At 28.2% G+C, this 20972-nt stretch overlaps 1 protein-coding gene across 2 annotated transcripts in view; it reads right to left on the reverse strand.

The window, feature by feature from the left end:
- LOC123269519 (6-phosphofructo-2-kinase/fructose-2,6-bisphosphatase-like) overlaps nt 1-19968 on the reverse strand; it is a 30902-nt gene extending 10934 nt beyond the window's left edge. The window contains exons 1-2 of one of the 2 annotated variants that reach the window (XM_044735272.1): nt 18922-19968; nt 3276-3434 (exon numbers count right to left, since the gene is read on the reverse strand). In XM_044735272.1, coding sequence (XP_044591207.1) covers nt 3276-3434; nt 18922-19111 — 349 coding nt within the window. In that variant the 5' untranslated portion in view covers nt 19112-19968. Of the gene's footprint in view, nt 1-3275; nt 3435-3554; nt 3706-18921 lie in introns of those variants that run through there. The other variant, XM_044735273.1, reaches the window with a different exon arrangement.
- Between the last annotated feature and the right edge of the window lie 1004 nt (nt 19969-20972).

The following is a 20972-nucleotide window of genomic DNA, read 5'->3' on the forward strand; positions in this document are numbered from 1 at the left end:
TTTAGACTCTTCTTTGTTAGAATTCTTTTGTGGTCTAGATTCTCTGGTTTTTATATACCACACATCTGATTGTGGAGAGAAATCAATACACGGTTTCTTTAATTCCGCCTTTTTATAGATATCGAAATTCTCCGCTGCCGTTTCACCTACTTCTATTAATTTATCAACAATTCGCGTCAGCAAAATATTGACGTTCTTGTAACGGGTCATCAAAGTTTTGTCAATTTTAAGTTTTTCGTCATTAGCGGAATCCATTTGTCTTTCAAGATTTGCTGATCTCTCTTCTAATTCAGATTGTGTACGTTTGAGGTAATTGACATCAGAATCAGTCAACAGATCTTTGGTTAATACAGCTGTCAAGTTATCTTCAAAGCTGCTAGATTCATCTTCAAAAGGATCTAATTCTGACATAAAATCTTCAAAATCCATTTGATCTTTTTTTCTGTTTTGTTTTAAATTATCTGTTATATTCAACTAATATATAACGAAAAAAAATTTATTTTTTTTATTTATTGTTTGCTGTGACTCATCAGTTTCTATCTGACACTTAAAATGTTTTCATTATTTAGAAGACCGGTTACGTAAGTGAACCATGTATCTCAATTTTCATATGTCAAACCTGATCTTTGCCAATTTAGTGTGATGCAATAAATCTATCTTAAGTGGTCGAGGTCATAGACCGATAAACTGGGAAAAAAACTGATTTTTATGGATCTAGTAATTTTTTCTCGCGCACGATGTCGAAAATGTAAATCTAAATTAAAAGTGATAAAATAATGTTAGTTTTATTTTTTCTTGATTACAGTTTTTAGTTGCGCAATATTTATCTGCTACTTGTCGATGCTTTTACAGTTTAAAGATAATTATTGACATAATTAAATTTGTACATCAGTTCTTGCTATTTCTTTACTGTAAGTACTATTGTAATTAAATGTATACGTTTACAATTCCTCGCGAGTTTTGCTTAATCAGATACTGTTAACTGTTATAAATTTATATAATTTTTACATGTTTTTGTTATTGCTTTATTTTATTAGGTAAAAAATTTTTTATTAAAAAACCTAAATATATATTTATTTATTTAGGTTTTTATTAAATAAGGCTACTTGTCGATGCTTTTATAATTCTATAGTCATCATCTTTTTTCACAGTTCCACAATTTTCACATTCTAAAGTTGCCCCAAAAATTTATTTATTTAATTATCAGCCTTAGAACAAGTGTTGCAATACATTTATATAATTATGACTTTTAATATAAAGTTATTGAATTTTAGCAACGTTAATTAAGTTTATTAAAAAACAATTATAAGTCAATCTTTTAAATTCTTCAAACGTTGTTAAGGGGTTACATGGGTTTCTTCCGGGAAAAAATGGCTTATTTTCAAGAATTTTTTTTAATAGAAAAAATTAAATATTTTATTTAAATTTTTTACTGTCTTAAAGATACATGTTTTATAAGGGATTACTGAAAGTAAAAAAAAAAAAAATATTAAAAACTCTGCTAATCAGCAGTGATCAGCAGAACTCCTAGCAGGATTATTTGAAGTGAAAAAAAAAATTAGGAAAACGGTTGACCCTGAAGGCCATCCCTGCAACTTCCCGCTAATTCCATACTTAGGCGCTTAAAATTGCACCAATGACGTTTTTGAGCTCTTCGAGCTCAAAAATACAATTTATGGGTAATTTTGAGCTCTCCGAGGCCATCCCTGCAACTTCCCGCTAATTCCATACTTAGGCGCTTAAAATTGCACCAATGATGTTTTGAGCTCTTCGAGCTCAAAAATACAATTTATGGGTTATTTTGAGCTCTCCGAGGCCATCCCTGCAACTTCCCGCTAATTCCATACTTAGGCGCTTAAAATTGCACCAATGATGTTTTGAGCTCTTCGAGCTCAAAATACAATTATGGGTTATTTTGAGCTCTCCGAGGCCATCCCTGCAACTTCCCGCTAATTCCATACTTAGGCGCTTAAAATTGCACCAATGACGTTTTTGAGCTCTTCGAGCTCAAAAATACAATTTATGGGTAATTTTGAGCTCTCCAAGCTCAAAGAGATTGCTTTCCTATGCTTTTCAGCTCTTCGAGTTCAAAAGTCTGATAGGGATTTGATAAGAAACTATTTTTTGAATTTTTAAACCGCAATAACTCTTCAATGAATAAACTGATTTTCACGTGGTTAGCAACATTCGACGCAGTTTTTCAAGCCTCACAAAGAATCTCAAATTTTGAATTGATCGCGCTAGGAATTTTGGAGTTATTCCGAAAAAAACACTTTTTTCGGTTTTCTTTCGTTCACGATATCTCTCGAACGAATCAACCGATTTTGACCGAACTGGTGGCCATCGACGTGGTTTTTTGAGATTAAGAGCTGATTAGTTTTTGGAATTGAACCATCAAGCCGTTTAAAAGTTATTCCAAAAAAACCACATTTGAAAAAATTTTTTGTTTCAGTTTTTTGAAGATTTCTCAAAATCTATTGATCTGAAGCAGTTCAACTAGTTTTCAAAATCTAAGTTTGGTCAAGCCCTTTCGAATGGTACCAACCACGATGAAATCGGTCAAGCCGTTCAAAAGTTATAAGCGGTTCACATACTTTCACACACACACACACACACACACCGTGACAACCTCACGGGGATAGTCAGGGAAGCTTCCTGTGACCTTAAAACGTTGAGATCTGATGAAAACTCGATTTTTGCAAAACGGGGTGAAAACAATAACTTCCTGATTTTTGAAAATCTTCGATTTTCTTAGCGGGAAGTTAAAAATATGTACTTTTATGTACATTTTTGTTTTTAAATAGTTATAATTGAAAAAAAAAATCTTTCGTTCAAGACCTTGTAAATTATATCTCGAAGATCTGTCTAAAATTTGATCAAGATCGGTTGAGTAGTTCTAGAGAAATCGTGGGTACCGTATTTGAAAACATAGTTTTGAGAAAAACGCGTTTAAAGTTTTGAGTGACAACACAACAGCGTCTTGAGCGTGCAACTTTCGCAATATTCTAGAGATGTTGTAGAATTTAATAAAATATTTAAAAAAAATCGATTTTTTTGAAACCGTGAAACCCATGTAACCCCTTAAAGCAATAAGATCTGAAAGTAGTTAATTTAATGCGTATCATAATAATAAAAATGTTATCAATCATATATCACACTTAGAAGTAATTAAATAACATAACTCACTTTATTTGTGTCGTTAATTGCGACACTTGTTTTTACTAAATGTATAGATCTATGTATGCATATATGAAAATTATATAAATAAAAATTACCTTTAGCAGACTCGCCATTCCAATTGAGTCGTCGGGCAAGACTTGATGCAACCTGTGTTTTTCCACGTGCTGGTAATCCGGAAGTAGCGATAACAACACCTACGAATTTTCGCGGAGATTTAACGATACCTTGAGGTCGCGTTGAAGACTCTTGATTTTCTGCAACAGTCAATATTAACCACTTATTAACGATAATAATAATGATAATTCATCTATATGATCATTAATAATAATAATATTAACAATTAGAACTATTCGTAGAATTTCGTTGAAAATTACCTATGACACACATAACTGTTAATTATATTAAGCTAAGCTTACATGAAAGCGCTAAGTCAGAGTCAGACGATTCGACTCGTCAGAAAAGCAGACGAATACTGAACAAATATTTAACATTCATAAATATATATAAATGCTATCACTATTTTGAGACATTGGCGGTTTATTCAGCTCTCATGTACTCAGCATTAGCGGAAAATTTTGTACGAAGACAAAATTTATGTATATTATTATTTCTTGTGTACAATAGGTTATTTTTTAGCTAATTTTAGGTTATTAAGGAAACGTCAACGGTAATTTTGCTTTTCATAATCAATATCTATATCATTAAAAGAATAAGAAAAATTTTGTGGCCAGTGTATTTATATGATAAAATAGATTTTTATGATTAAATTTGGTATCATTAGATAGGTCTTGACCTTGAGTTGTGCCTTTTCAAGGTTTTATATTATTCTCACTAATATTCAGTTTATAATGATTTATAATGAAGTATTTATGCTGCATTTGAAAATGCTCTATCTCTAAATACATAATTAAGAAATGACCTTGTATCTTGTAAACTATTGACATTTTTAAAGATATAAGCGCATCCCGATGTTACACTAATCGAGACCTTTCATTTAAATACCCACATCAATTTTTCATATATTTATATATTATATATATATGTATATATGAAAAATATATAAAAATGCATGTGGGTACTCAAATGAAAGCTCTTGATGAGTGTAACATCAGGATGAGCTTATATCTTTAAAAATGTCAATAGTTAAGAAAGTACAGTACAATTTAACAAATATCTTGTGAACTATTGACATTTTTAAAGATATAAGCTCATCTCGATGTTGCACTCATCAAGACCTTTCATTTAAATACCCACATCAATTTTTTATATATTTACATATATTGTATATATGTATATATGAAAAATATTAAAAAATGCATGTGAGTACTCAAATGAAAGCTCTTGATGAGTGTAACATGGGGATGAGCTTATATCTTTAAAATCGTCAACGTTTAAGAAAGTACAGTACAATTTAACAAAAATCATTATTTAACCCTCGCGGTTTTGAAATACCGTAAATTTTCGGTATTAATGCGTTAACCATAAATTTACCGTTATAATTCTGAAATAATACGGAATTTCTGTGGTCATTTTGGCCAGTTTTTTTTTACTATAGTTATACAGCATTTCTACCGTACTTTTGCTGCAAAGTTCAGAAATAATACGATAAAATTACCGTAAAACTCTAGAACTTTTACCGTAAAAAATCTATAATTTTACAATAATAAAATCGTATCTCTACGGTAAAAATACCGAAGATATACTGCAATTTTGCCACGTTTATACTGATATAATTAAAGATATAATGCTTTCTACCGTAAGATGGACGGGTGTGTTTATTACTCGGTGAGTCTTATTAGGTGACTGAGTAAATAGATACGGATAGTGTCTCTGATAGCTCAACTGGTAGAGCCTTCGGCGCGTAACTAAATGATCCGGGTTCGAATCCCGGTCTGGACAAAAAAAATGATAATAATAATAGAGAAATTAATTTATCAACCTCTTAAAAATTATTCATGATAATTTATAATATTATAAAAAAAAATTTTAAACTATTGAAAAATAGTAGTAAAGCAGCATATTTTTGGTATTTTGCCGGTAATAGAAAGTAGGGATCTTCTTTTCCGGTTTTTTTTTTGCTGCAATATTGCCGCAGATATACAGTAAATATGCGGTACATTTACGGTTTAAATGCTGTTAATATACCGTAATTTTTCTATTGTATTGCCGTAAATATTCTGAATTTATTTCGTAATTTGTTCGTGATAATTCGACAAAAAAACTGGCTAAAATAACTGGAGTATTACGGTAAAAATACAGCATTTATACACTGATAGAAGGATTTATTTGTATTAAATAATATTTGTTAATAGTTAATAAATCATTTATTAAAGACCACTTTTTAGTATCAAACAAATATTTCTTAGTATTTAAAATGATTTGTTTGTATTTAATAAATCTGATATTCATTTATTAAATATTAATAAATCTTTTTAAATACTAAGAAATATTTGTTAAGGACTAAAAAGTGGGCTCTAATAAATGATTTGTTAAATATTAACAACTATTTTTAACTATAAACAAATCGTTCTATCAGTGTATCGTATAAATACCGAATCTTTACGGCATTTCCAAAACCGTGAGGGAACAAAACATAGTGACTACAATGTTGCTAGTTATCATTATCGCTATTAATTTCTTTATGTAAAAAAACATGATTCACTTCTGACGAATGAGATCTAAATGGCAATTAGATATTCGATATGCAAATTGAAGAAATTTGTTGACTTTCAATAGTCACGTGTTGCTACAAAATGAATGACGCGTTGTTCTTAGTTTTTTGGCTTCTTTTTGTAGTTTTAATTATATATGAAAATTAGTAAGTATTTTTGTTCTTTGTTAGCTTGCTTGTTCTAAGAGATAAAGAACTTTAAAAGATTTACATAAACTACATGTGGGTTCTTTGAATTGAAGAAAATTTTCTTGGCTCAAGATTTTTGTTTTAAAGTTAAAAATAAGTTAATAAAGACTTTATTTTTGGATTTATATTTTTAAAATTATTATTATTCTCTATGAGTATTTTTATTAACTCTTATTTTTATTTCCGTGTCTGTAAATAAATAACTCAAAAAAATTTATTCCTCAAAAGTAAAATTGTTTTTTTATTTATTTTATTTATTTAACGTCGCTTTAACTATTTAGTCCTAAGCGACGGATCAGGATAAAATTTACAGAATATAATTTCAAATAAATAGATCATTAACAGGACTGTAAATTCATAAATACTTTAATTTCCGAATACAAACTATATTTTTAATTTTATTTTATTAATCATGTCAACAAATCGTTTCATTTTACTGCTGTCATTGAGGATTTGGTCCATCTCGGGATAAAAAGTGAAATTAAAACTCAATTAATAAATAAAATAAAAAAAAAAATAATTCCCCTTTATTTAAAAACACTGATAAAAATTTCTTCAATGGATAATTACAATAATTATTAAAGTATTATCTTTAAAAATAATAAAAATATCATTAGTGTCAGATGAGTTATCTCAGAATTAATTTTTGATAATACGGACTGATTTTAAAAAGTATCATTATTATGAATATTAAAAGTATGTCCATAATTAATAATGATGATAATAATAAAAATTAAAATTAAAATTAAAAAAATAATAATAATAATTAAAAAATTAAAAATATTATTATTATTATTATTATTATTAATAAAAAATGAATGTATTAATTATTTTCAATGACTAACTCAATGAATAATTAAAAAATGAAATAGCGTGAATTTGAATAGCAACCTCACGTTTTTCCTGTATGTCGGTACGGTTGTCTATTATGTATTGTGCAATTATAAATAGATAAAACTTAATTTACTGGACACGTGTTGTATATACTGAATCATTTTTATGACAAAATTTGACACCGATGATGATCTAGCTTTTTTCCATTGAAAATAATTATAAAGTTTTTCTTTTTTGTTCTTAATAATTTAAGTAAGTTTTTAGAATTAATTTTATTTATTGATTTTATTTGTTTGAAAAATTTTTATTTTTATTCTAATATAGAGAAAAATATCATTCATCAAATCACACTAAGTGGAAACAAACATGGCGGTGTAGTGACGCGCAACGGAAACATCCGATTTTCACCGTGCGGAACCGAACGGCCCAATTGTTATTGTTTCGAGATTGAGGCCCTATACATTATATTAATAATTGTGAAGAGTTTTGTATAACTATACACAAGTTTTCATTCTTACATATACAAACAAAAATATATTTTTATAAAATTATGCTTGCGTATAATTATACACTTTTTTTTTAGTACTGCTAAAATTTTTTAATATTAACTATTGATATTGAAAAATTATATTATTATAAATACCTTGACCCATTGATTAAAAATAATGTTCAATTTAGTGTAACATAATATAAATTTCACGATAATTTGTTCAAAATGTATTTTTTACCACGCAGTCAGCTCAGGGCCTTTACTGAAACACTTAAATCTGCCGGAATAGTAACACGTGTGACGTCACTAGTGAGTTGCTCGGCGAAACTGACATCTACAAGTCAAGCGAGATACTACTTTATAATTCTCAACGCCGGTGAAGTTATAACCACACTAAATATGTGGTATCACGGTTTATAACTCAAAAAAACGTTAAAATAATTAAAATTCTGCGTTTGTAAAGTCAAATAACGATCATTGATGAAACAAATCAGAGTTTTATTAATTAAAAATGATTTATGAAACTCGCGTTTCAATTATAGCTCGGTAGTGTTAGAATTTAGGCCTCTGAGCCGCCATTTTTACGGTTTTCAGAGAAACAAAGTTATTTTTTCATCGCTTCAGAGTTTTTCAAAGATTTTTTTCACTCCATCATAGAACACGCTACTAAGTACAACTCTGTTGATTTTAATAATTAAATCGCGGAAAAATGAAAAGATTTTGAGAAAAGGAAATTTCTTGTCACAATTGCAGCAGTTCGCGCCTAATATTCAAACTTCTAATTACTATTTTCAATTTTAAATAATAAATTATTGATTAATAATCATACAGAAGATAAGACATCTGAAAATATTTTTTCTGATAAAGAAATAAATTGTTGTAAACATAAATCCAAAATTTTCCGCGCAATTTTGAAAATCTCTTTGTCAATTTATTTGTTTAAAGTAAATTGAATAATCGGCAAACTCATACGTCAATTATTGTAGTCAGCAATAATAATAAATTGAAATGTTTATAAACATTTTCTTCCAGCGTGTTTAAATATTTTTATAAAAAACAATCAGACAATTTTTTTTTATTCGCAGAGGAAGAAGAAAAAAGTATTTATCAAAATAATCTAGTGTTTAAGTGACGAGTAAGTAAATATTTATAAATTAAATAACACATTAATCACTGCAACAATTGCACTAATTACTCTGCTCAGACTTTGGTACAATAGAAGATATATATTCTTTTAAGATAAATTTAATCCTCCCGATAAATAGCTTGAAAATATTCATTATTTTTCTTTCACCTGCGGCATAAAAAGAAGAAAATAGTTGGATTAAGTACTATAAATAGTAAAGAAGAGATAACATAAGATATCAGATAGCTAATTTGTCAAATAATAACGAGTTAGATAAGTATATTTTTCATTGATAACTTTGAATAATATTTACTTTTATGTCATGCTGACGATTGCAAGTATTCGATGTTTTTAATGAATTGATAAGTCGGTTGATTAGTTGTCATCAATTAATTTATATAATTTACAAATTAGATACTAACTTTGATTCGAAATAAGAAAATTAAAAATTTATAATAGTACTTTTTATTTTCATTATTTATTTATTTAACCAGAAAAATTTTACAGAATATCAATATATAATATAATACATGACGTATCTGTCCTATAGAGATGCAGAACATCTGTTCATACAACTGGTATAAATTAAATTACACTGAGAAAAAAAAATTTTTTTATCCAGAATAAAATTTCTTGGCCTAAGAATCGTTTAAAATAAATTTTGGTTTTTTTGACAAAAGAATATTAATATCTATCATGATAATAAAATATTGGTATTAATTTTGATAGATTAACAAACGAATAGGTTCACTTGAATTAAACAAAAAATAATTCGATCAATTCTTAAGACAAGAAAATATATTCTTGAAAATTATCAAAAATATATATTCTTGTGACTTTTTTTTTATCAGTATACAATTCAAGAAAGCTTGTTTATATTATAATTAATTTATAGTAGTAGTTTAGAGAAATCATAAGTCACATTGCTTTATTCATCAAATTAGCCTCATCTTTAGTAATTTAATTGTTCCAACAAAATATTTCAATCCGTTTGATAACATATTAAAATGTTTAAATCCCGCGAATTTTGCACTTTAACTTGGAATGTTTTTATTGATTTTGGAAAGTGAAATCGATTTATTTATAGTATTAAAATAAGTATTTGAAAGTTTTTGCCTGCAATTATCGAAATAGAAAATGAGTGAGTTAACAATGAAAGTTTTTTGTATATTTAGAACATTAGAATTTTCATCTGTAATAATTGTTTGAATCAGTCTATTTTGAGTTGATACTATAAAATTTCGTATGGTACTATAAGCACCACCCTAGACAATAATTTCATAGTTTAAAAAAAATTTTTTTTTTAAAAAATGGTCTTTGTTGTGACAAGAAATCAATTTCTTGGAAATTTTCAACAATTTTATTTTTTATTATAACACTGCTAATTTTTTCTCACAGTGTTTATAAATAAAAAGTTTAATGTCGAGAAATAAAAAAAAAAAAGAAAATAAAAATGAGAAGAAGGCTTGTCTAAGCATAATAGTTTTAAATTACGTCGAGTTAGTTCTTTATTTTTTTTTCTTTTTCTTTATAAAAATATTTATATTCAAGATAAATATTGTAAAAATATTAAATAAGCGTCACAAGAAAACTTACAAAATTATCGAAAGTAATGATAATAATCATAATAATAGTCGGCGAAATGATAAAAAGATTACTTATCAAAATAAGATTACCAAAATCAGGTAATTAATTCACGAGACATAAATAAAACATCGTACGACAAAAATGATGACGATAAGTAAAGGAGGTCAACCATCCCGTTTGTTCGTGCGACAAACTGAAAAATGGCTTATTACTTACACGTTAAGGTTAGCAAACAATTATCATTGACAATTAAGTCGGCGTGAAAAATTAACGCAAGCTTGAACTCAATTCGGGGAATGAAATCAGGTTTAAAAAGTTAAATATCGCTAATTATTTCAATTGTAAGAATTTGAAAAACTGACGAACCTATGCGAGCCATTTTTGAAACGTTTCGCTATTGCAGAATATAAAATTATAAAAAATGCTGAAAATACATTCATTCCTGCTCATTTGCTAAAATATTATAACCTTGATAATTATTAATTAATCAATTTAAGTGGAGAAAATTCCATCAGAAAAATACTCGCACAAATACTGTCGGATTTTAATCTTAAATGTTAAGTATTTTAATTTCGTGATGAATTTCTTCTTTTATTGAAATATTTAATCTGATTATTGTTTCGATTATTGACAATTATTTTTACCAAAAACTTATATACTAAAAAAAAAATTAACTTGAATTAAGAGAAATATTCTTGAACCAAGAAAATAATTTTTAGTTCAAGAATGTTTCTGCTCAAATCAAGAAGATCAAGTTCTTTAAAATTATTTACTTGATTCAAATTAATTTTTTTTCTGTATAGGACCGTAAAAGCGAAAAAAATTATCGAATTTCAAGGAATAAATAATTTAATAGTCAATATCAGTCTAGGATATTAAATATAATTTATTGCACGCCTCATAGCGCGAAGCGCGTGAGGTAGTGCTTTACTCCCGACTCGTCAAGGTCGAGCAATTTTGTGATCTTTCAATGCCTCTATTACAACCATATTGCACTTATACAAAAATATAAGTAGATTTACATCGAGAAAAAACTTAAAGTAAACCATTTCATACTTTTTAAAAATCATTTTATGTTGCTACTTTGAAAAAATAAACGCTTCGCAAAAAAATTTGGATGTACCAACGATTACTCTCGAACAAAATCATATATCGCGACCGGATTTTTTTCATTAGTTCACATTTTTTTTATTAGATACACATGTACAAAAACAAAAGAACTTTTCTTATTTTTCTCACGTGAAAACTATGGCGCCTTTTAATCAACCTAGATTTTTTTAGACTACTTGCGCGTATGACAAGAAAAACGGGCGCCAATAATTAAAAAAAATAGAAAATACTCTATAAGAAATAACTTAATTATTTTTTTTTTCTTTTAAAAATTAATTACACAATTTATTTTTTGCTTGAAAAATGAATGAGCGTTATGAGGCATGCATTTTTGGATTTTACAAACTTTTGTAAAATTTCTCTACCTTAAAAAAATAATTTTTGAATCAAGAATTGAAAATAATTTTGTTCTTGAATAAATAACGTTTATTTTTTAATTAATTAATTAAATTTTGCATTAAAATTACAGATTAATTTTTTGTGTGTCTAGCAGTTTTTTTTTGTACAAACACATACTGCATATCTTAACATACACTAAACAGGGAAATATAAGTAGATCAAAAGTGAATATATCATTTATTAGATTAACTAAAGGTCACGCCTTGTTTACAACATTTTTGTTTCAGTAGTTGATTTTTTCTCATAAATATTTATCGTCTAATAAGGAAGCAATGCTCGTGCACGTATTTGTTTTTTCAATTTAAATAATACTCAATTATTGTAAATAGATTTACTTACATAAAAATAAAAAATTCCGGATTTATTTATTTAAGTGATAAGCGATTCTTTCAAATCGGTGATAATTTTACTTTCAATGTTACGCCATAGCAATTATTATTTATTCAGAGATTAGAAGTTTTAGTAGGTAATTATATACGTTTACTTTGATTGTGTAAAAAAAATTATTTGCCGCTTGAATTTGCGGGGTATTATAGCCAAGTATAAGTTATGCAAAATCCGTCAGAATTTTAATTATTTTGTAGCAAAAAAAAAACAAGTTTATTTAATGTATTTAATCTTCTAAATATGAAATTTAATCCAGCCGTTGAAGAATTTTTAGATTAAATTAAATTTTTATTTAGCTAAAGCAAATTTTACATTTTAAATTGCTAACCAATACTTCAAACAATTTATTTCAAGTTTAAGTTTGTGAGTATTTTTCAAAAAAATTTTATCTTTTATATTTTAAATACAATAAGCGTTTAATTATATTACTATATGCTGCACAAAAAAAATAAAAATGACGTAACATTTTTTATTGTGTAACGTAACATAAGTAAAAAATAATAAATTATTAACATTACTACGTTGAAATTAATTAATTACTCAAATGTTACTGAAATTAACTGACGCATGGAAATTTTTATAACTTCTTAATAAAAAAAAGGCCATTCGGCAGCCGAAATGGAAGTAGATTTTTCAAATAAAGAAAATTGATTTTTAATAAAATAATATAATAACACTAATAATGTATAACTTAATTTATGAATTAAAAACAAAATTCAATAATAAATTTAAAACTATTTAGAACAAATTTTGGAAAAAAAATTAACTTTTGAAGAAAAAGTTTCTCAAAGAATTGCAAAGATTATAAAATTTGAATTATAAATGACCAAATTTTAAATAACTGCTTAGGAACAACAATTTGCAAATCAATCAGATTTTTGAAACCGGATAAAATTTTAATTAAAGAAAACAATATTTAGAACTAATTTGTGACATAGTTACTGACGAATTACCTGAAAACATTACACGAAAGACTAATCATTATCGTAATTATTGAATTTACATCATGATTAAGCTATGATGCAGACAATAATTCTAAAACGGCTGCAACAGTAAAACTGTTTCATTAAACAAATTCTAAAAGGAGTAATATTGAGGCTATTACCACTTCTGAGTAGTGGAAATTGAATCTTATTAAAAGAGCTTTACGATGCATTTTACCGAATTTTTATATCTTGTCTCGATCAGTAATTATATCAAGTTGAAGTAGTAAAAACATCAATTTTTACGATTTTCAAAATTTCAAAATCCTGTCATTTCCAAATTACTCGCCCGATTAAGCTCATCTTCGAACTTAACCTTGGTCTTGATCGATAGATAAAGCATGTTGAGTTTGATAAGAATCGGTTATAAATTGAAAACGCTATCGTGCTGACAAGCCGCGTTATATCGTATATATATATATATATATATATATATATATATATATATATATATATATATATATATATATATTATATATATATATATATATATATAAATACATACATATATAAACTTTTGAACTATATACATTTTCTGACTCAGCTCGACAAACTGAGTCAGAAAACGACTAAATTTTTTCAAAGTTGCGCCATGAGGACGGCTGCAATAGTTAGATTTTTATAAAATCTACTAAAAAATTAATGTAAAAAAAATTCATCGAAAAATGTTAATTATAGAAACTAACAAAAATATTTGTTCAATTTTTTTTAAATATTAAAATTTATTTTTTATTTTAAAATAATAAAAAAAAGTGCCATTCGGCAGCCGAAATGGAAGTAGATTTCCTACTCAAATAAAATCACAACATAAATAATACAAATACTTCAATCACACTGATAGAAGCCCTTTTCCCTAAGTTAATACGAATGCAATAGTAAAATATCATTAAATATCTATAGATGAATAGGTTATTTTTAGTCGAGGAGAATGAAATAACATGAAAATTAAAGCTCGTTTAAATTAATGGGCTTTAAAATGCAATTTACAAAAATTCGATAAGTTATTTCATTGTATAAGTGCAATATGGTTGTAATAAAGGCATTTAAAGATCAAAAAATTGCTTGACCTTGACGAGTCGGGAGTAAAGCACTATCTCACGCGCTTTGCGCTATGAGGCGTGCAATTTTAATCATGAGTATATTATTTTCTTGAGATACAAAGTCGAGTTTGGAACAACAAAGTGACAATCCAAAAGTGGACGCCTTATAACGCTCATTAATTTTTTAAGCGAAAAATAAATTGTGCAATTGATTTTTAAGAGAAAATAAAATAATTAGGTTATTATTGGCACCTATTTTTTTTCTTATGCACGCAAGCAGTCTAAAAAAATCTAGCTTGATTAAGGAGGTTCGAGCGAATCTAATGTAAAAAATAATTTCCAACTTTGAACTTTGAAATTAAGTATACGTATAAATAAATACGTCATTTATCTAATCCCAAAATTTAAAAAAGATTCACCGTTTAGTTACTTAGATATTAAATTTAAAAAATCACATATTTTATCTCCTTATACACGGGCTCTTATGGCGGACAAACTTTTGTCGAGACCTTCAATTATTTTTTTCAATATTAACCTCCCAACTTTAATGGATAAAAAACTATACACAAGAAACTTGAATTATTGCAAAATATAAAAACAATTTAGTAATAATACATTACCGATATAATTTTTGAAATAATAATAATAATGGAGGTTTTACTTGTATCACCTGGGCAGTGTTTTACAAGGGAGGGTGGGGTATTATTTTTCACTTCCCTTTGTTACACAACATACTTTTTTCCCAGCTCTACTTTGTATTTACTTCCATCATTATTATCACTTCATTATACTCACTACTTCTTTTGACCCCACCCCCCTGCATGTCGGGATTTTTTCATTCCCAACACACACTTCTTAATGCGGCTGTGGACCGACTTGTGCCTTCTGTACCGCATTCACCCTGGTCCTTACCACTCGGGTATTGGAGCAGAAACATGGGGAAACCACAGAAAAAACCCACGTTAGTACAGTCGGAGCTGGGTTAAGTCTACAGTGATTGATAAGAAATTCTTCTTTATCGACCACTGGAGCATTAGGCCCCTATCCTAGTGTGCAGAGATCCCTCGCGCTAGCCAACGCTGACTACCCTGATAGCCAAGTTGGTCGCAACTTTCCGTCGATTTACTGCCGCAACTTGTCACCAACTTGGTGGCAAGTCGTGGAAATGAACTCGGTTGTTCACCAAGTTGTCACCAAGTTGTCGGCAAAAATTGCTTTCGAAACTCTTTCGCACCAAGTTGACGACAAGTTTCTCAAGAAATTTGGCGACATATTGCGGCAGTATATTGGTCTTGTTTTTCTCAGAAACTTGTAGCCAACTTGACACCAACAGTTACAAATTCGGAAGCTGACCACAAGTTGCCGCTAAGTTGGTGGCAACTATCTGACACCAACTTGGTTGGTCTGAAACTGTGGCTATCAGGGTAGAGTGATCACTCATTCAAGTTGTTGCTTAAATGGGTGATCACCCAAGTCAGACGTGTGCCGCCCGGCTATCTCTGTCACCTCCAGAGGCTGGCAACATTAACGCACATATTTTTATTTATAATCACTGAAAAATATTGGTGCGTGTCGGGATCGAACCCGGGTCCCACTCTTTCGAAAAGCGGGCACTGAACCGACCAGGCTATTGCCAGCCTCAACTAATTTTTGAAATATCGAAAGTCAAATTTTATGTTTGTGACTCGTTTATCGTCAGCCATTTATTCGAATAAAGATTTGACAACATCGCGTCAACAGCTGATAAAAAAGAAAAGGATAGAAATATAGTTACAGAGAGAGAAATGTTTAACTCACACTCTCATCCACGTCTCAGTTATGGGTATAATCAAACGCGCTATTGCCAAATCTGTTTATTTATTCCGGCAAGTAATGAATACCAAAGTCATTTTATTACTTTACTTTATTAAATAGTTAAAAATCATCAATTGTTAAATTTTTTTAATTATTTTAAATTAAAATAGAGGATTTTGACGAATATTGGGAAGACTAAAATTTAAAAAAAATTTTAACACTATTTTGACTCATTAGTTACGCTCGAACTTCCTTAAGTGGCGCCATAGTTTTCACGCGAGGAAAATAAGAAAAGTTCTTTTGTTTTTATACATGTGTATCATAGTAAATTTTAATAAAATTCATTAGAAAAAAAAATAAACGACGTAAACTAGGCTACTGATATGAAATACGGCACGAGTTTATCGAATTATAGAACTAATGAAAAAAATCCGGTCTCGATATGTGATTTTGTTTGAGAGTAATCGTTGGTACATACAAAATTTTTTTCGAAACGTTTATTTTTTCAAAGTAGCAACATAAAATGATTTTTAAAAAGTATGAAATGGTTTAATTTAAGTTTTTTCTTGATGTCAATCTACTCATGTTATTGTATAAGTGCAATATGGTTGTAATAGAGGCATTTAAAGATCACAAAATTGCTTGGCCTTGACGAGTCGGGAATAAAGCACTACCTCATGCGCTTCGCGCTATGAGGCATGCAATAAATTATATTTAATATCCTAGACTAATATTTACTATTAAATTATTTATTCCTTTAAATTTGATAATTTCTTTCGCATTTACGGTCCTATACAGGAAAAAAAAATGAATTTGAATTAAGTAAATAATTTTTAAAAACTTGATCTTTTTGATTTGAGCAGAAAAATTCTTGAACTAAATAGTATATTACACACCTAGGGAAGTAAAGTAAGAAATGTCTCAGATCACATGTAATTGTTGGCCGAGGCGAAGCCGAGGTCAACAAACATGTGATCTGAGGCTTTCTTATTTACTTCCCGTGGAGTGTATACTATTTTTTCTGCCCTCCGGCCGGAAAGTGGCAACTTTCTGGCCGCTGCGCTAAACAAAGTTGCCACATTCCAGCTACGTCGAGTAGAAAAATAGTATACACACCTTGGCCAGTAAATAAGAAAGCCTCAGATCACATGTTTGTCAACCTCGGCTTCGCCTCGGCCAACAATTACATGTGATCTGAGACTTTTCTTATTTTACTGGCCTAGGTATGTAATATACTATTTTGTCCGACGAAGGCGGAAAGCGGCAACTTAGTTTAGCGCAGTGGGACGAAAGTTGTCACTTTCCACCCGGAGGGCAAAAAAATTATTTTCTTGGTTCAAGAATATTTCTCTTAATTCAAGTTATTTTTTTTTTTTTAGTGTATAAGTTTTCGGTAAAAATAATTGTCAATAATCGAAATAATAATCAGATTAAATATTTCAATAAAAGAAGAAATTCATCACGAAATTAAAATACTTAATATTTAAGGTTAAAATCCGACAGTATTTGTGCGAGTATTTTTCTGATGGAATTTTCTCCACATAAATTGATTAATTAATGATTATCAAGATTATAATATTTTGATAAATGAGCAGGAATGAACATATTAATTTTTAGCATTTTTTATAATTTTATAAAAAAAAACGTCGGTAATATCCTAAACCGACGTTACCACAAATGTTAATCATCAAGTTATCAAAATTTCAAAATAGGTATTTGAATTTAAAAAAAAAAAGTATTGAAATCATCAATGTGTTAAATTACTTGTAGGTTAAATTACTTGTAGTATAAAAAAACATTTTTTTTTATCAAGCTAACTAGCTTTCTTGCAGAGTAAAAATAATAAAATTACGTCTTTAATTCTGCGCGAACATAACCGGTCGGCAGAACAGGTTTTGGCGAGCCCTTTGTTTTCAAGCAACAAATTTAATTACAGTAAACAAGTTTCATCTGTGGGCGAGGTTATAAAAATGCTATTGACGTGCGAAGATACAAATAAAAAAAAAACAATTTGTTTTTGTTAGTAAGCTATGAATTTACTTCTTTAAAATAATTATGATTAAAATGAATTAGGTAATTGTAGTCTATCAAATAGTTGAGTTTGTAATAAAATTGATTAGTCCAAATGATTTAGGTTATTATGATAAATTGAATGATAATTTAATTTTGTCTATATTTAACTATTAAATGATTAAAATTTTAAAAAATTTACTTAATTTAATAGAGAAAAAAAAATTGATTTCAAAAAAGATTAAATTTAGTAAAAATTAAAAAATTTTGGATTTTGACATTAGAAAAAAAACATTTTTAGATAAACAACTTGCGAATTTTAATCCGAAATTATTTTTTCCCAAATTTATAAATCTTTTATTTAATAAAAATTTTTCTGCTAGAAAAATTTTGATTTATTCTTCTAAGAAATACAATTTTTAAAAAATTAATTTCTAATTACAAAATTGCTCATTTTTTTCAAAATAAATTTTTTCTCAGTGTAGTTTTGAGTTTTTTTTAAGCTACGCGTCAAAAATATAAAATTTTTGAAGAAATGCAATGTCAAAAAATAGAATTTGGAAAATCTTTGATTTTTGAGAAACAATTTGCGGATTTTAATTCAAAATTTTTTTTCCCAAATTGATAAAACTTTTTTTCAATAAAAAGTTTAGAATTTTTCAGCTAAGAAATAAAATTAAAAAAAAATTAATTTCTAATTACAAAATTGCTCATTTTTTTCTAAATAAATTTTTTCTCAGTATAGTGTTGAGTTTTTTTTAAGCCGCGCGTCAAAAATATAAAATTTTTGAAGAAATGCAATGTCAAAAAATAGAATTTGGTAAATCTTTATTGATTTTTGATAAAAATAATTTTAGATAAACAATTTGCAGATTTCAATCCAAAATTTTTTTTCCCAAATTTATAAAATTTTTTTTCAACAAAAAATTTACTGCAGAAGAATTTTGAATTTTTCAGTTAAGAAATAAAATTTTTAAAAAATTAATTTCTAATTACAAAATTACTCTTTTTTTTTTTTTTTTCAAAATAAATTTTTTCTCAGTATAAATGCAATGTCAAAAAATAGAATTTGGAAAATCGTGGATGATTAATAAAAGATCTATCCAAAGTAATAAATTTACCTGCACGTTTGTCTTCAGTACAAGGCGCCATGTCGATTTTGTTATGATCGCTCTTCATAATAAGCTCCTCGTTAATTTTATTAGCAGCTTCTTGAAGCAGTCCTACTTGGAGCGCCAATCTTCGGACAGCTAGGCAGTATCCAAGAATAGGACCACCAAGAAGATCTAAACATGCAGCAACCCAGGGCATTACCCTACACTGATACCAGTAAAAACTGGAATTATTGAAAACTAATGAAACCCCTAGTCGATAATATCCAACCAATTGAAATAAACATCAATATCAGTAGCAATAAAACTGATACCAAAAATCTGTAAAATGAAAACTACTAAAAACAACAAAATGAGCTTATCGACGCCCTGCTAAAGCTCTTCAGAAAAATGGTCGCTGCTAGTGTGTCGTATTATCGACAACAAGTCCTCCCTCATTCCAATTTGCCTTATCCTTACTTCCGGAGCCAGTTTGTGAACTTTAATTACGTTTTTTTTATTAACCCGACTTCTGGTCAATCTGCTCCTGATTGAGTTTTATAAATAAATATATCTAGCCTCTAATTATCCACTCGATAATCCTTCAGATGATTACGTAACAACGCGATTACATACTCGGTTATTATTTAATCGATCACTGAGAGGTTAAAAATATCTTGAGCCAATAGTTCGATTTATTTTACTGATTTACAGCTATAAGCCCACTATTTTCTCCAAAGTAAAAGTTTTCATTTATTTACGAGGTATTTTTAAACGCCCAGAGCAGTAGTGACCTCTGGAAGCTGAAGTCTTTGTCCCAATTCTGAGCGTCTTCTTAGAAAAACAATTGAATTATTCGTGGAAATGTTCCATCCACTAAAACTCGCACTTTTATTTTAAGCTTCGTGGAATTTCTCGACAACGTTACTTCTCGGAACTCCTTTTATTCTTTTTAGATATTTATTTTCAGCAAGCTATGGTGTCTTGCTTACACTTGGTACTCGCAAATATCGCGGGTTTGTAATTTTAGGGAACTGTTTGTGTTAAGGAACAGTAAAACGAACTAAACGGGGGCTTGCTCAACTCACGGCTTTAGTATCGACCGTGTTTGGCATCCCTACTACCAACCAGCGATAGTTTACGAAATGGAAACGGGTAACATATGTTGGTTTATACTTGCGCACTGAGCCTGGTGAGAGTGCGTAGGTGTGATCAGCTGTTTAGAAAAATATTATTGCTTGGTATAGAATGTAGAATGTTCTTAAGACGCAAGGCGTATTATAAAGGCAAGATGTTTTTATTATGGCTTGATACTTTTTTTTTTTGGGATTATTGAAAGGTGATCAAGAGATTATTAGAACGAATTAACGAAGGAGAATTAACGAATTATCGTTAGGAGACAGTAAATAAAATGTACGAGGGAATTATTTTGTTAATTTAAGACTGATAAGAATAGATGATTTTTATCTATTGCATTAATTAACGAAGTAATCGTTAATAATTCCAAGATTATTCTATCTAATAAACTACCACTAGCTTTTGAGATAAAAAAGAATTATACAGAATATAATTTATTAAAAAAAAAAATTTTTTTTTATTTTAAATTAAAGTTTACACAGAAAAAAAGGTTCACTTGAGCAAAGAAAATATTTTTCTTCCTAATTATTTTCTTGAGCGAAAAAAAAAATTTTTTTGACAAGAAATTTCACTTATTCCAACAAAATTAATTCCTTTGCTTTAAGAAATACGGATCTTGATCCAAGAAAATTTATTTGTCAAGAAAATCTTGTTGTTTTGAGAAAATTCAGCCTCTTGCTCCAAAAAATTTAGTTCTTGATAGAAGTTAATTTTCTTGTCTTGAGAAAATCCGAACAAAAACAGTTTCACTGTAAAAAAAAATCGCGCCAAGTCCACGTTCATAAGACTATTAAGAAAAAAAAATTTCTTATTTCTTTACAAAAAGATATAAAATAAAAAAATAAAAAAATTCAAGTAACCGATATGATTGTATTTGATTTTCGGAAATTAAAAAAAATTTTATTGTAAATTTGAAAATTAAGAAAAAAATTTTGGAACGTATT

Source organism: Cotesia glomerata, linkage group LG7 (assembly GCF_020080835.1).
Source record: "Cotesia glomerata isolate CgM1 linkage group LG7, MPM_Cglom_v2.3, whole genome shotgun sequence".
Taxonomy (NCBI): domain Eukaryota; kingdom Metazoa; phylum Arthropoda; class Insecta; order Hymenoptera; family Braconidae; genus Cotesia; species Cotesia glomerata.